The following is a 14,592-nucleotide window of genomic DNA, read 5'->3' as shown; positions in this document are numbered from 1 at the left end:
TTTGTCTGTATGAAAGTGATTTTAAAAGCACGCTTACAATTTAAAAAATATCCCAGATATTTTTACACTTCATTACACTTGCTTTTAATAATATACCCATTATTTGCTCTGATAGTAACAGTGCTGGAGTGCATTGGAACTCATTGCTATTTTAGGATATGTCATGTTCGGCTTTTTAAAACACAAAGTTTAAACAGCTGCAAATCAGATGCATTTTAAGCTCTTTTGAACTATCATGGTGTTGTGGAAACAGCCTTCAATCAGGAATCAGCTTGGGTATAGTTCTCACACTGCTTTCAACTTAAGAGATTTGGGGCAAGTTCTTTCACCTCATCTTCATTTCCCACATCTGTAAAATGACTGAGGCAAACCACACAATTTCTAAGACTTCTTACCATTCTAGAAATCCAATACTTATTCAACTACAAGGTCCTGCCACTCAGCACTTGGTAATGTTAGTCATTTTATGATGTTCATTAATTTGTAGTTATGGCCTCATTCTTTGGACCAAACTTTGCCAAGGGTTCACAAGTCAAGAGTGGGGATAGAAGGAGGGTAAGAGACATGTTCTTTTAAGGCATAAACATTTTTATCGAGTCCTCCTATTTATGTTTAGATTGTTTTATAATTGTCAGCTAGGTTTGGAAGATGCATGTGATTTATTATCCCAACTTAATAAGTGAAATTATTGGACTTTAATTTTATAGAAATCACTCAGAGGTAAGTATAGTTTCTGGCTTATGGTGTTCTCACCTTATATCTGGCACTAAAACCTAAATTCTATTCAGAATGATCAGTAGTGAATGTCAAATGCATTTCTGTAGGTACTTAGGGATATTTACTTTCTTTTTCTTTCTTTCTTTTTCTTTTTAAATTCCCTTTAGGGTCCCCTTTGTGGCATATAGACGTTCCCTCGCTAGAGGTCGAATTGGAGCTGCAGCTGCTGGCCGACACCACAGCAATGCCAGATCCAAGTTGCATCCACGACCTGCACTGCAGCTTGTGTCAACACTGGATCCTTAACCCACTGAATGAGCCCAGGGAGCAGACCCACATTCTCGTGGATACTAATCGGGTTCTCAACCCAGTATAAGCCACAACGGGAACTCCAGATATTCACTTTCTTTTTTAAATTAAGAATTCATACATTTCATATAGACAAATGATTTTTAATGTGATTTTAAATTTTAATGTGACATCTTTAAAAAGCAATGCAGAGAAATATAAAGTAACTTCCTATAAATTATTCCAAATGGGAACTGTTTGGAATTCTTTTTCCCTGTTTAAGTTAATTATAGATATGAGGTGTCATGACTCATGTTATTAAATAATTACTAGATACTACTTATTTAGTTGTTTACTTCTTTATACCCTATTTCCCTTTAAAGAGGGTTGTATTATCTTTTACTAAATATAGAGCTATAAAAACAATACCAAGAAGATAAAACATAAAAATAAAAGTTAAGGAGTTCCCTTCATGGCGCAGCAGAAATGATTCCGACTAGAAAACGAGGTTGTGGGTTCGATCCCTGGCTTTGTTCAGTGGGTTAAGGATCTGGCATTGCCATGAACTGTGGTGTAGGTTGCAGACATGGCTGGGATCCTGCCTTGCTGTGGCTGTGGTGTAGGCCGGCAGCTGTAGCTCCGATTGGATCCCTAACCTGGGAACCTCCATATGCTGTAGGTGTGGCCCTCAAAAGCAAATAAATAAAAATTAAAAATAAAAGTTAAAGTTTTGCAAGATTCCCAACTAAGAAAAGCTCTACCTTTAAGCTTTCTAGTAATCAGCACAAGGAATGAGTTATACAGCCTTTTTTTTTTTTTTTTTTGTAGAGGGAATATACAAATAGAGAAAAAGTTGTATCTAATTCTAAGCTCTGAAGGCAATTTTTCATGGAAAGTTTTATAAGAAGTTGCAGTTATGTATTGAAATAGCTAGTGCTAAAGTGATAGTTTGGGGTCTTTGTTTAATATTTAAATATGTATTAATATCAGTATTTGGATTTGGATTATTTTGAAGAGTTCAGAATTCATAAAGCAGAAAATCAGTGAATATTTAATATATTTAAATTTTTTAATGTCCAAATATATTATAAAATATAAAAAGTACCATTTATAAAAACATGTTGCTATAATCAGAAAAGACAGATATTGGCGTTCCCGTCCTGCCTCAGTGGAAACGAATCTGACTAGGAACCATGAGGTTGTGGGTTCTATCCCTGGCCTCACTCAGTGGGTTAAGGATCCAGTATTGCCATGAGCTGTGGTGTAGGTTGCAGACGTGGCTCAGATCCAGCGTTGCTGTGGTTGTGGTGTATGTAGGCTGGCACCTGTGGCTCCAATTGGACCCCTAGCCTGGGAACCTCCATATGCCACAGGTGCGGCCCTAAAAAGCAAAAAAAAAAAAAAAAAAAAAGGCAGATATTAACGAGTAATAATGCAGATGTGGGTGTTTCCATCGTGGCTCAGTGGCTAGCGCATCCAACTAGGAACCATGAGGTTGCAGGTTCGATCCCTGGCCTTGCTCAGTGGGTTAAGGATCCGGCGTTGCCATGAGCTGTGGTGTAGGTCGCAGATGCGGCTCGGATCCCATGTTGCTGTGGCTCTGGCATAGGCTGGTGGCTTCAGCTCCGATTAGACTCCTAGCCTGGGAACCTCCATATGCCATGGGAGTGGCTCAAGAAATGGCAAAAAGACAAAAAAAATTAAAAAATAAAAAATAATGCAGATGTGGAGAAATTAGAACCCTCCTACACTGCTGGTGGGGTGTAACACAGTACCACACAGGAGTTCCCTGGTGGCCTAGTAGTTAAGGATTCACTGTTGTCACTGCTGTGCCTCAGTTTTGATCCCAGGCCCAGGAACTTCCACAGGTCATGGGCACACCCAAAACCCAAAAATGAAACAAAACAAAAGAACCCAACCCCCTGCCCTTCCCCCAGCACTACCACTCGGAAAATAGTCTGTCCATTGCTCAAAAGGTTAAACGTAGAGTTACCATGTGACCTAGCAATTCCACTCCTCTGCATACACCCAAGAGAAATGAAAACCTAGGTGCGCATAAAAATATGTACACAAATGTTTACTGCACTATTATTCATAATAGCTAAAATGTGGAACCAACCCAGATATCCATCAACTGATGAATGGATAAACAAATTGTAGTATATACAAACAACGGAATATTACTCAACAGTAAAAAGAGATAAAGTACTGACATAGGCTACAACATGGATGGACCTTGAAAACATTATCCTGAGTGACACAAGCTGTTCACGAATGATCACATACTGTATAATTCCATTTATATGAAATGTCCAGCATAAGCAAATCCATATAGACAGAAAGTAGATTAACAGTAGTTGCTGAAGGCTGGCAGGGCTGCCTGAAAGGTGGGTATGGAGAAGGACTGCTAATGTGTCTACAGCCACCTGCGAAGTTAAAGGAGATAGTAGTACACAGAAGACTGCCTCATTTCGGTCACCAACTGCAAATTCAGGGGGTTGCCATAACCACCTACACATTCAGTAATTTTCTAGAAGTGTTCGTAGAACTCTTTAAGCTGTTACTCTTTAAGTTACTGTTTATTACACAGAAAAGAGAGAGTTTAAAATCAGCTGAGAGAAGACACGCATAGGGCAGACTCCAGGAGGGCTCCGAACATGGATCTTCCTATCGTCCCCGTCTCATTAAGTCTTGGCCAGTTATAGCTCTTCCAGCCATGATATGTGACAACATGCATGGCGTGTTGTTAACTAGGGAAACTCGCTTGATCCTAGGCGTTCAGAGTTTTTATTGGGGTTCACATACTCCCCATCACACACTCCCTACAAGGCTGATGCTTAGTCTCCACATGACAGAGCTGATACCACATGACCAAAAACCCCTATCATAAATCACATTGTTGGGAGTTCCTGCTGTGGGATAGTGGGATTAAGAATCCAGTTGCAGCACCTCTGGCTGCTAGGGAGGCATGGGTTTGATCCCCGGTCCAGTGCAGTGAGTTAAAGGATCCATCCTGGCCACAGCGGTGGTGTAGGTTGTGGCTGCAGCTTAGATTCAGTTCCTGGCCCAGGAACTTCCATGTGCTAAGGGTGTGATTATTAAAAAAAAATTTAAAAAAAATCGCATTGTTAGACTACCTGGTGGTCAAAACCACCAGGCAAATAAAAACGCTAGTATCAAGCAAAATGTTTGAAGGACCCGGAGATCACCTCTCAGCAGCCAAGAGCAAAAGTCAGGCAGACATCTCTTTGGTAAGGTTAATTCTTCACTACACATCCATCCGGTGAAATACCTATCGTCTGGATTTTGTAAGGACATAATCAACTGATCTGTGTGAAAATGCTTGTAAACTCTCAAGTCTAATCCAATGTGAGGTACTACTGCTCTCGCTTTTTTGATTAACTTTCACCCCACTATTCTAATAAACCACAATAACTTGCCTTTGGAGTCTATCCATTTTAATTTATACTCACATGTTTGTCATTTCTGACATTCTTTTGTCCTTTAAGTGGATCCAAGTTTTCACCTGGCACTATTTTCTTTCCACTTGAAAAACTGCCTTAAAATCATTCGAAGTGCAAGTATGCTGGCAATGAATTTCCTGTACTTTTGTTTGTCTGGAAGTCTTTATTTCACCTTTATTTTTGACACATGTTTTCTCTGGCGTATTCGGTTTAATGGCCAGCTCCACCGGGAAGAAGGGTGGGCCCAAATGATGATTCCAGGCTTCAGAGGAGAGGGAAAGGAAGAATCCTTCTGGAACAGGAGGTAACATGCTAGGTTGTCACTTTTAGTTTTTCAGTACATTAAAGATCCCATTCCTGTGTCTCATGGCATCCACAGTTTCTGATGAGAAGTGTGCGATTTTCTTTGTTTCTTTGTACATAATGTGGCTTTTATAAGTGGCTGATTTTAAGATTTTCTATTACTAGTTTTCAGGAATTGTTTATAACATTTTAAACAAATAATGAGCCCTAGTGTGATTTTGTGTTTATCCTCGTCATGCACTTCTTGGATGTCTGGATTTTAAATTTTCATCAAGTTTGGAAAAATGTTGGTCATTTTTTTTCAAGTTCCTTTTCTATCCCTTTCTCTCTTTTCAAGACTTTAATTGCAACCTGAGATAGACCACTTGATGTCATTCCACTCAGTCCTTTACTTTTTTAAAAAAAATAAATTTTATTGGAGTATAGTTAACTTAGGAAATGGTGTTAGTTTCAGGTGAACAGCAAAGTAAACCAGTTATACAGATGCATTTATCTGTTCCTTTTGATTCTTTTTATATCTATTTCTTTTATGTTTTCCTTTAAATTATTGGATATATATTATGATAGCTATTTTAACATGCTTTTTTGCTAATTCCTTTATCTGTAATTTCTTGGTCTGTTTCTAGTGATTGATTTATTTTTTCCTGGTTGGGGTCTCATTTCCTGCTTTTTGTTTATTAATTTTTTATTCAGTACTAGACATTGGTGATTTTATGTTGTTGGTTACAGATTTTCACTGGGCTTTGTTCTTATAGGCAGTTAAGTTACTCGCAGTTCAGTCTTTTCGGGCCTTTGTTAGGGTAGGTCTAGAGGGAGTTTAGCCCTGTTACTAAGGCATAGCTGTTGGGGTCTTCGTTACATGTTTTGAGTGATCAACTGGATACCCACCTTTCGCTGGTTGGAGCTCAGATGCCTCTTAGCCCTATGTGAGCACCCTGCCCCACCGTGTAGGCTTTCTCTCTGAACTTAGGCATCTTGGTATCCATCCAAGACTCCAGAGGCCCCCTCGTGGAGTTGTGATTCGTATACTTCTTCCTCTGCCCTGTGACATCTTTTGTCTCCCTGAACTCTGTCTCTGTCTCTGTCTGTTTAAAACTACTTTGCTTTCCTGGGGTCCCCTCCCTGCCCTAAGGCCTGGAATGTACCTCAAGACAGAAATGTGAGAAAGAGCAGGGCTCACTTTATTTCTCTTATGGATCACATTCTCATGGTGCATGTTTCTCAATGTCTGCAAACAAGTGTTTTGTATATTTTTGTCCAATTTTCTGTTTCTTCAGGCAAGAGGGTATATCTCACCCTGATATTCTATGAAGGCCAAGAGCAAAGGGTCCATCCATTTAAATTTAAAGTATCAAAACAGCAAACAAAATGTTTTTAAATTCAATATAAAAATTGATTTTACTTTGAGTCTGTAACATTTTCTTTATATGACCCAAATATATTTTTCTCAACTTAATTGCTCAGATTTGCATGAACAAAATGAATGGACACAGCTTTGTCTTGTTTTCCTTGGTGGGGGCTGGTAAGTATATTTTGGCAAGAAAGGAGCAAAAGGATATTTGGTGAACAAATTTGATGGACTGTGGCAGACTTCTTTATGCCTACCAGACTCTTTTTTTTATGAGATGCAAAACTAGGCTACAGTTTCCACGTGTGATATATTTTAACAGTGCTTGGTGCACACGCTAGTTTGTTGGGTGGTATCTATGTGTGAAACACTGGTTAGTAGTGTGTAGGATGTATGCTATGGCGTTTAGAGGTTAGTTTGTAAAACACCATGCAGCTAGGTGTGGGCCTGTGTCTGACCTTAGGTCAATACAATACAGGCAGACATGATGTATGGCATTTCTTTGACTGGCCCATAAACATCTCCCAGGTGATCCTTCTTGGGTCTCCTCTTTTTCAGTCTCAGTTGATGAGTGGAGGGTCTAGAAGTAATTGCCAATGCCCTAGGGGAAAGAAGAGCCACAAGATGGAAGGAACTTAGGTATCTGAATCATTGCATATATAGCAGACCCATTTCTCTTCCCTTGCTAGCCCTCATTTGATTGTGGTGTATGTGAAAAGTAAGTTTTTTATGAGTGGGTGTGTGTTAAATTACTGACATTTGTGTTTTATTTCTTGAAGCAGCCTATGCTCACTCTATAGTATCAAATAATATTTTTAGTAAGGCTTACAAATCTTTGGATATTGTGTTCAGTAGATAATGCTATCCTTCTTTGAAACTACGGAGAGAGAAATTCAGCTGTTCGTTGACAGTGATGGCCCCTGGCCTGCCTGCCTCATTGAGTCAGAATCTAGAATTTCAATTGATATTTTTAAAGTGCTTCTAACTCAGTGTATTTTCTGGTCTGCTGAACATAACCAGAATATATTCATTTTATATATATACATATATATATATTTATAACGAAACAGAACCTCTTGATTTTTCATCAGTGTGTTTCTAGGATACTACCTTTAAAGCCTTGTGCAAATGCTGTATGGTCTGAGCCAAATACAGGCTGGGCCCAAACTGTGTCTGAGAGGGGAAGATCCCCGTAATCACTTACACGGAAAAGGAAGACCGCACAGCACCACTGGTCCACAGTGTTTATGGAGTCCCATTGGGCAGTCCCTCTTCCCTGGGAATGGGGTGGGTCAAGCTCTGATTCTGCTTCCTGGTGGGAAGGTTCTTGTTTATTTTTCTCAACGGTTTCCAATTCTACTCCCTGGGAGTTTCTTTCATTTCAGTCTTCTTGCTCATATTCGAAGTGGGCATTGAAGGTTAGGCCCTCCTTTGGGGATGCACAGCTTTTATAACTCATTTTCTGTTTGAACAAACTTGGGTTCCCACAGGTGATGGCTTCATAGTTCAAACCATCAATAGCTTTTTAGACCAAGTTTATGGCTTCTTGGATAATATAACTCCATCAAAGTGGTAGTCAATTCCATGTATAATAATGATAATTTTAGAGTGTGATTTATTTCTTTGGCCTGTATCTGTTTCTACCTAATGGCAGCTACCTTGCAGCTATCTGCAATAATAGGTTAGGGTATAAAGTTAATACTCATAATCTGATCTTTGCCACAAGGCTGTCTTAGTGGGTCTCTTCTTGCTCAGTATCCTTCTTGGTCTTAACTCTTGCTTTTTGGGTCTAGAAGCAGTTGGCCTTTCCAACCCTTTCATGCCCACTGATGCCCCAAATTTCTTGATTCTCCCTTAGACTCACTCTCTGTATTCCTTTTTCCTTGCAAACTGGCTGATTATATCCCAAGCTCATTTTCTTCTTCTGCCTTGTCTAAGGCAGCCAGTAACATTAAGCTGACATTATTATTATTATGGGTTTTTTGGGGGGCATCTTTTCTTTGTCCCACAGCTTTGGTGAGCTCTTGGTCTGCTATGGCATAATAGGAATCTTCAGGCTTCCACCTTCACACCTGTGTCCCTGCCTCCCACTGCTCCCACTGCAGACCTACTAAGTTAACACTATGCCACTTGTTTTAGTATTTTGTTAATTCAGCACCTAACTCAGGTTACCAACATCTGCATCATGACTATTAGAAACAACTCCAGGAATTCCCACTGTGGCTCAGCAGTAACAAACCTGACTAGTATCCATGAGGATGCAGGTTTGATCCCTGGCCACCCGCGCAATGAGTTAAGGATCTGGTGTTGCCATGAGCTGTGGTGTGGGTCGCAGACAGGGCTCAGATCCAGCTTTGTTATGACTGTGGCATAAGCCAGCAAATGCAGCTCAGATTCAACACCTAGCCTGGGAACTTCCATATGCCGCAAGTGCAGCCCTAAAAAAAAAAAAAGAAAGAAAGAAAGAAAAAAAAGGATAAGTAACCTTTACATCTTAAAAGAGAAAGGAGAGAGACTGGGAATGGCAGAGGCCCATAAAATACTTTAAAAATCGGTAGTGTCTGTTAGGCTGGGTGCCTAGACACATATACTTCATAATGTACATCTATTATGTATATACTCTTGAATAGGTATGAAATTTTTCATAATGAAAAAATAAAAATTTCTCTAGCTGACTTTTAAATCGTGGTAGTAAATAGATACCTAAGTTTTTACAAGGAAAATGTGAATATCGTTTTTCACCGCATCCTCCACCTTCACAGAGAAGAGCCTTCTTTCTTTTAAGAGGGTCTGACTTGATGGTGATGTAGAAATTTCATCTGACCTCCAGTGGGCAGTCCTTGCGGCTTAAGGAGACTCCTCTGACCTCCTCTGGCAGTGGCGCCAGAATCAATGACTCCAGGGGAGCTGCTTCTAAGGGTTCTGCTGTGTGGTCACCTGGGAGGATGCCCTCAGAATTGGTCAACGTGGCAGTGCCTGGCCTCGCTTCCCTTGAGTGACACAGCCCCCCTCATCTGCAGTTCTAGTGTCACTTTGGCTTAGCTCCACATTTCCGAGTAAAGACTTATGGTTAAAATGAGGCAGATCTGCCTCATTGTAATTCAGTAGAACTAAACCCTGTTGTTGAAAGTGAATTGCTGTATTGGATGATGAGAAAACTGTCACATCTTAGTGTACTTGGCTGCAGGGCATCATTAGAAGTTGGTGCCATTCCTTGACTTTCATCGTTGCCTAAGGGCAATGGTTCCTAACTCACTGGGGAAAACATATATTTATTGATCATCCTCTATATGTGGGAACCTGGGATAGGAAGCATAGTTAAGACAGTCTCTGCCTTACCATGCTACTTAAAGTGAATTCTAATTGTTGAAGCAGAGATGTGAAATGGAATTGAGAATACCTTGGGGATTTTCCTGTTGTCTTTCCGCATTAACCACAAAAGGAAAGTGTAAGTCAGAGGGTAGTGTGGGAGAGGCCCCAAGCCAGGATGAATAAGAATGTTCAGGAGTAAATGTGCTGAACCTCACATTATGCAGTTGTCAGAGCTGAACATTCACGTTAGAACTGAGCCAGAGTCAGAAAGGAGGCATGTGAATGGGGAGGGGGGTTGGCGGGGTCCTATCCTCCTTGATGCAGAGATGACAGGACAGGAAACGTTTTCAGGCTGAAATCAGAACCAACGAAGACCAAGGGATAAGTGAGTTGGCAGCTGGGGAGGATCAGAGGAAATATCCAGGGCAGTTTCCAAATCAATGAACTGTGCTCACAGGGAGTTGCTGGCCGGTTTTATCGTAGCCTTTGAAGGTCGCTCTGCACTTCTCCAGGCTGCAGGCAATTCATCCCCTCAGCACTACAGTCCCAAGAAGGAGGTTCCTCTGTCTGCTTATGTGGATCCTGCACTGGGGAACTGCCGGGGAGAATCCAGTACACTATCAGGGAATCCTGTTGACTCGATTTAGTCTGATCTAGCTGACTTGATAAAACCTGAATCTAGAAAGCCAGATAGGGGCGAGATAATGTGGACCCTACTGCCACACTGCACGAGAGCATAATTTGTTAAGCAGAGTCAAGCTATAGTAAACGCTTGGATGTAATAGTCCAAAAATATTGCAATCACGGCATTTAAAAGTATATGTACTTTAAAGGTAATTTAGTGCATTAGTAATTGTAAAAAGTTGTTAGTAAATATGATTGAAATCTCTTAATTCTCTGGCTTTTAACTTCCATGGTTATAGTCCTACCTACCTACTACAATAACATTCTTCGGGCCTCAGCAGCTTTGAAAGGAAAGAATAATTATGCTAAGAATAATGAGCAGCTTTGGAAGGAAAGGATAATTAGAAATTGAGTAATCAATTTCTGTGATTCTGAGAACAAGCCAGGTAACCAACAATACTGGACATAGCTTATATAGGACAGTTCCGTTAAAATAGGTGGGTGGAAAATTTCCAAACATTTTAAAACTTAGGTTCCGAGTTCATTTGAAGAGCCCATGTGTACTGTGTTACTTATGAGCCTATTTGTAATTTGTGTATTGTGAAAAATACACAATTATAATTTAATTTGGGGGAAAATATAAAGCATATCTATGAATGCTAATGATTTTAAATTACTGGAGAACTATTTTCTAAGAGGCAATTTGAATTTTTAAATTCAAATTTGCCATTTTTTAAATATATTCTTGCCATAGTTTATAATTCTTAGTATTCAGTTTTCCATCAAAAGCTCAAGCAACATATTGTTACTCTTGGGAACCACAGAAAGAGTCCATCTGTCCATTTGTCTCCAATTAAAAAAAAAAATGAGCACGATTTAAGAGTGTCAAAGGTGGATAAAGAAATTAAATGGTTAATAATTCTATATTATAATTCAGAAGGTTTATAGTAGAGCTTCTCAACCTCAGCACTAATGACATTTGGAACAGATAATTAATTCTCTGTCGTGGGAGGCTGTCCTGTGCATTGTATGATGTTTGGCAGCATCCTTGACCTCTACCCTCTAGATGCCAGTTGTGATGATGAAAAAAATGTCTTCAGACATTGGCAAATGTCTCCTGGGGACAAAAATCACCCCTAGTGAGAGTTTATAGTAGATGCCTGTTCGTTTACAAAGCAAGCTTTCTTTTTCTTTCAGGAGATTGGGAACTCTTCAGATACCTAATTTGATTCTTATGGAGCTTGGAATCTTATATGCTCAATACTGAAGAGCTCTATTATCTTCCTGCTTCCTCTAACACAGGAATTACTTCCTCTCACATAAAATTAGGGGCATGATCCACTCAAATTTAAAAGCAATGAGTCTGTCAGTTTCCACAATGTCTTTGTCACTATCCGCATCAGACTTGCTAATCTAGGCCTTTAGGTCAATGCAAACCTGATTACCATATAGGGGAAATACTCTAAACTGCCTCAATTCACACCCATCCCTGTGCCTGGCCGTGACTTCACCTCTGCTGATATTGTTGAGCAAAACTTAACTGCTTCACAGACATTTAGCCAGACACTCAGCTCCTGATTAGATGGAAAAGCGATAAAGAGCCAAAATTCATATCTGTTAAAATGTGTGCATTTACTTCTGAAGATAATGCAGAATAAGCACACCAGAAATTTATTTTCGCTTTTCTTCCCATGAAAAGTTTAGACAACCACTGTAATATTTTTGCATGCTGTCATGATCTAAATCAACCCGCTGCCACCTGCTCAGGAAACAGGAGGCTTGCCCAGAGATCAGAGATGGTGGTTCAAGTAGAGCATGTATTTATTATGTGTTCAAGTAAGATCAAGAGTCTAGGCAAATCCAAAGTGACAAATACCATAAGATACCATCACCCCATCACCCCAACATCTTTGGGCAACCGAAGGAATCAAGAACAGTAGTAAAGCAGGAAGGATCCCCTACAGACCCTGGCACGCGTTAGATGGCAAAGAAATAATAGCAAACTGAACAAAGTGGGTTACACAGCAGCAGTCCACCTGCTGACTTTTTCGCATGAGAAAATGGACAGTATTGATGGACTCACAGAACAAAATGAAACCCTTATAAAATTTTTAATTTCTTAGTAGTTCGGAAGGGAAGCACCTTAACAGCCCTCGCCTTCCCTATTCTCTCAAGTTTGTCTTTGAAAAAAAAAACCAAAAAGCAAAAAAAGCTAATTAGCTAATTTCTAATATTTAAACTTGAAAGCATGCCCAAAAGACACTCTGAAGACTTTTTAGACAAGCCCTCTTTGCAGGCGGTGTGTCAGTTCTAGACGCGATCTGGGCTGCGCACAGACTGGAACTTTGGTTGGGCAGCGTGCCAATGACGGGGTCTCCCCCAAGGACCTGCAGGGCACCGTGGGCGGCCCATCTCTTTCCCGCGGGTACCCTCCCCCGGAAGTCCCCCCTTTCCTCCCCCGACCCGGGTCCTGCAGAGACCCTCTGAGCAGCAGGCGGCAGGGCCACTTTAAGGGCGGGCCGGGGGTGCGCGCCCCTCCGCTGCGGGCTCGGAGCCATTTGCGCCGGGCGGACCGCGGACGCGGCGGGTGGGCTGCCGAGCTCCTCCCGCGGCACGGCTGCCCCGGGACCCGCACGTGGGCAACGGGCCATGGCGGCCTCAATTGTCTGCCCGAACCTCGGCCTAACTCCTGGGCAGGTAAGAGGCGGCGGAGGAGGAAGGGGAGGCAGCTGCGTTTATAACGGCGCGGGGCGGCGCGGGGACCCGGTCGGGAGGCGGGGGCGGGCCGGGCGCTCACCTGCTCGGTGCAGGCACCGCCTGGGGCCACTGCGGGGCGCGAGCCAGCCCTGCCGCCGCCCAGGCGGCCCCCCCCCCGCCCCCGCTCCTGGGGGCCCCCCGCCGGGCGCCTGCCCGGGTCAAGGTGGGGGACGCGCTAGGCACCCCAGGGGCCCAGGCCCAGCAGGGAAGGGGACTGGACTGTGTCAAGTCAGCCCCTCCAGCTCTTGACGTTCGCCTCACCCAGGCTCGTCTTCCCACCCCCGAACCTTGGTGGGGCGACCTCGGAGCGAGACGTCGTGGGTTCGGTATGCGGGCTGGTAGCCAGGTAAAGCGGGAAGACAATGTTGGTTTTAGTCTGCATGTGGGAAAGTTGATCTCGCACGCTTCAGTTTGAATATAGGAACGTTTATTCAGCACATCGAATGTGGGAAAGTTGATCGTCGGCTTTCTTGTCGACACAATTCGGCGTTCGTTTCTTCACTTTGCGAACTGGCCTGGCGACCTTGTTTCCCGCAGGGTCCTGGCACGGCCCTTCCCGTCCTGACAGCCGAGCGGGCAGACGCGTGTAGAAAACCGTCGCCCTTTGGCGGGAAAGCCGATGCGCCCTCTTTACACCTCGTCCCACCCGCCTTGGAATCAGAAAGCCCACTGGCCTCTTGGAGACAGCTGATTTATCAACCCGTTGACAGAAGCACAGAGTCCTTTTTTGTGACCGTTTTAGATAAAAATGAAAGATGTTAGCAGCCCACTAGGAAGGAACCCTAAAGCCCATCAACCCCAGAAAGACAAGCTGGTGTTGGCTTGCTCCTGAGTAGTTCCCTAGGAAGTGTGAGACGGTGCCCCCGAGAATGTATCCTTACATCGCCTCCCTCACAAGCTGTCTGAACCAATTACTACCACTAACGTGGACGAAGTTTAAGAGGCTTTATAATTATTTCAAAATGGTGGCCCTTATTTAAACTCCAAGGAAAAAACAGTCATTTGTGCTGTAGGATTAGGCAAAGCTGTACAAAATGGAACAGCTGAATAAAATGTCTGGTGATTGAGTAGTACATAAATAATGACGGCGTCCCACCCTCGAGAGTCTGAAGCCCCAGCAGAACCTTTTGTTTGCCACAGAAGAGCAGCTTGCTCAGTTTCTCCAGATAGAGCTGCTTAAACCCCCTGACTCCTGGGGAAACTGGAGGCAGCAACGCCCCGTGAGGGCATCAGCCTGTGTAGCTGCTGCCGTGATTGTCAGCACTGCTCGCGGTGATAAGAGTGACGTGAATAACAGCTCACTAAACTGTAGGAGGGATTTGCTTCAAGCGCAGCAGCACCTGCCGTTACTAATTAAGGGTTTAGCCCGCCACAGATTGCAAATGGAAATCCAGTGCTGAAAAAATGGCAGACAGGAGCGCCCTGCGTGTTACCTGAGATTTTTGACCTCAGAAATCCAACGGGGTGGCTAAAGAGCCTTGGTGACGATGACATCGCCTGGTAAAAACTGTCCACACTCAACAGATCCCCAGCAAGGTGTAGTAGTGTTTATCCCTGAGTGGTGGAATTACAGATGCCTTTTACTTTCTCTTTAGAGTTTTTGAATTTTCCAGTCCCTCACGATGAAATTGGTTTTATTTAGTTTTTTTTTAAAGGTGCAGTAAGCCATTCAAATAGGAACGAATTTCCACCAAATGTAGTCTAGCATAGATTCAAGTCGAGATGATCACAGGTGAAAATCTTAGAGGGACTTAAACGCAGCTTTCCAGAGGTGAATGT

General features: G+C 42.5%; 1 protein-coding gene across 1 annotated transcript in view; it reads left to right on the top strand.

Moving 5' to 3' along the window:
• SOHLH2 (spermatogenesis and oogenesis specific basic helix-loop-helix 2) overlaps positions 1-14,592 on the top strand; it is a 106,650-nt gene that overhangs the window by 41,627 nt on the left and 50,431 nt on the right. Inside the window, 2 exon segments of the mRNA XM_047755809.1 lie at positions 12,353-12,477; positions 12,548-12,753. Of these exon segments, the coding sequence (XP_047611765.1) occupies positions 12,353-12,477; positions 12,548-12,753 (331 nt within the window).

The sequence above is a fragment of the Phacochoerus africanus genome, chromosome 13 (genome assembly GCF_016906955.1).
Source record: "Phacochoerus africanus isolate WHEZ1 chromosome 13, ROS_Pafr_v1, whole genome shotgun sequence".
Lineage (NCBI taxonomy): Eukaryota > Metazoa > Chordata > Mammalia > Artiodactyla > Suidae > Phacochoerus > Phacochoerus africanus.
The sequence above is the reverse complement of the archived record's forward strand: the minus strand, read 5'-3'. Positions and strand labels throughout refer to the sequence as shown.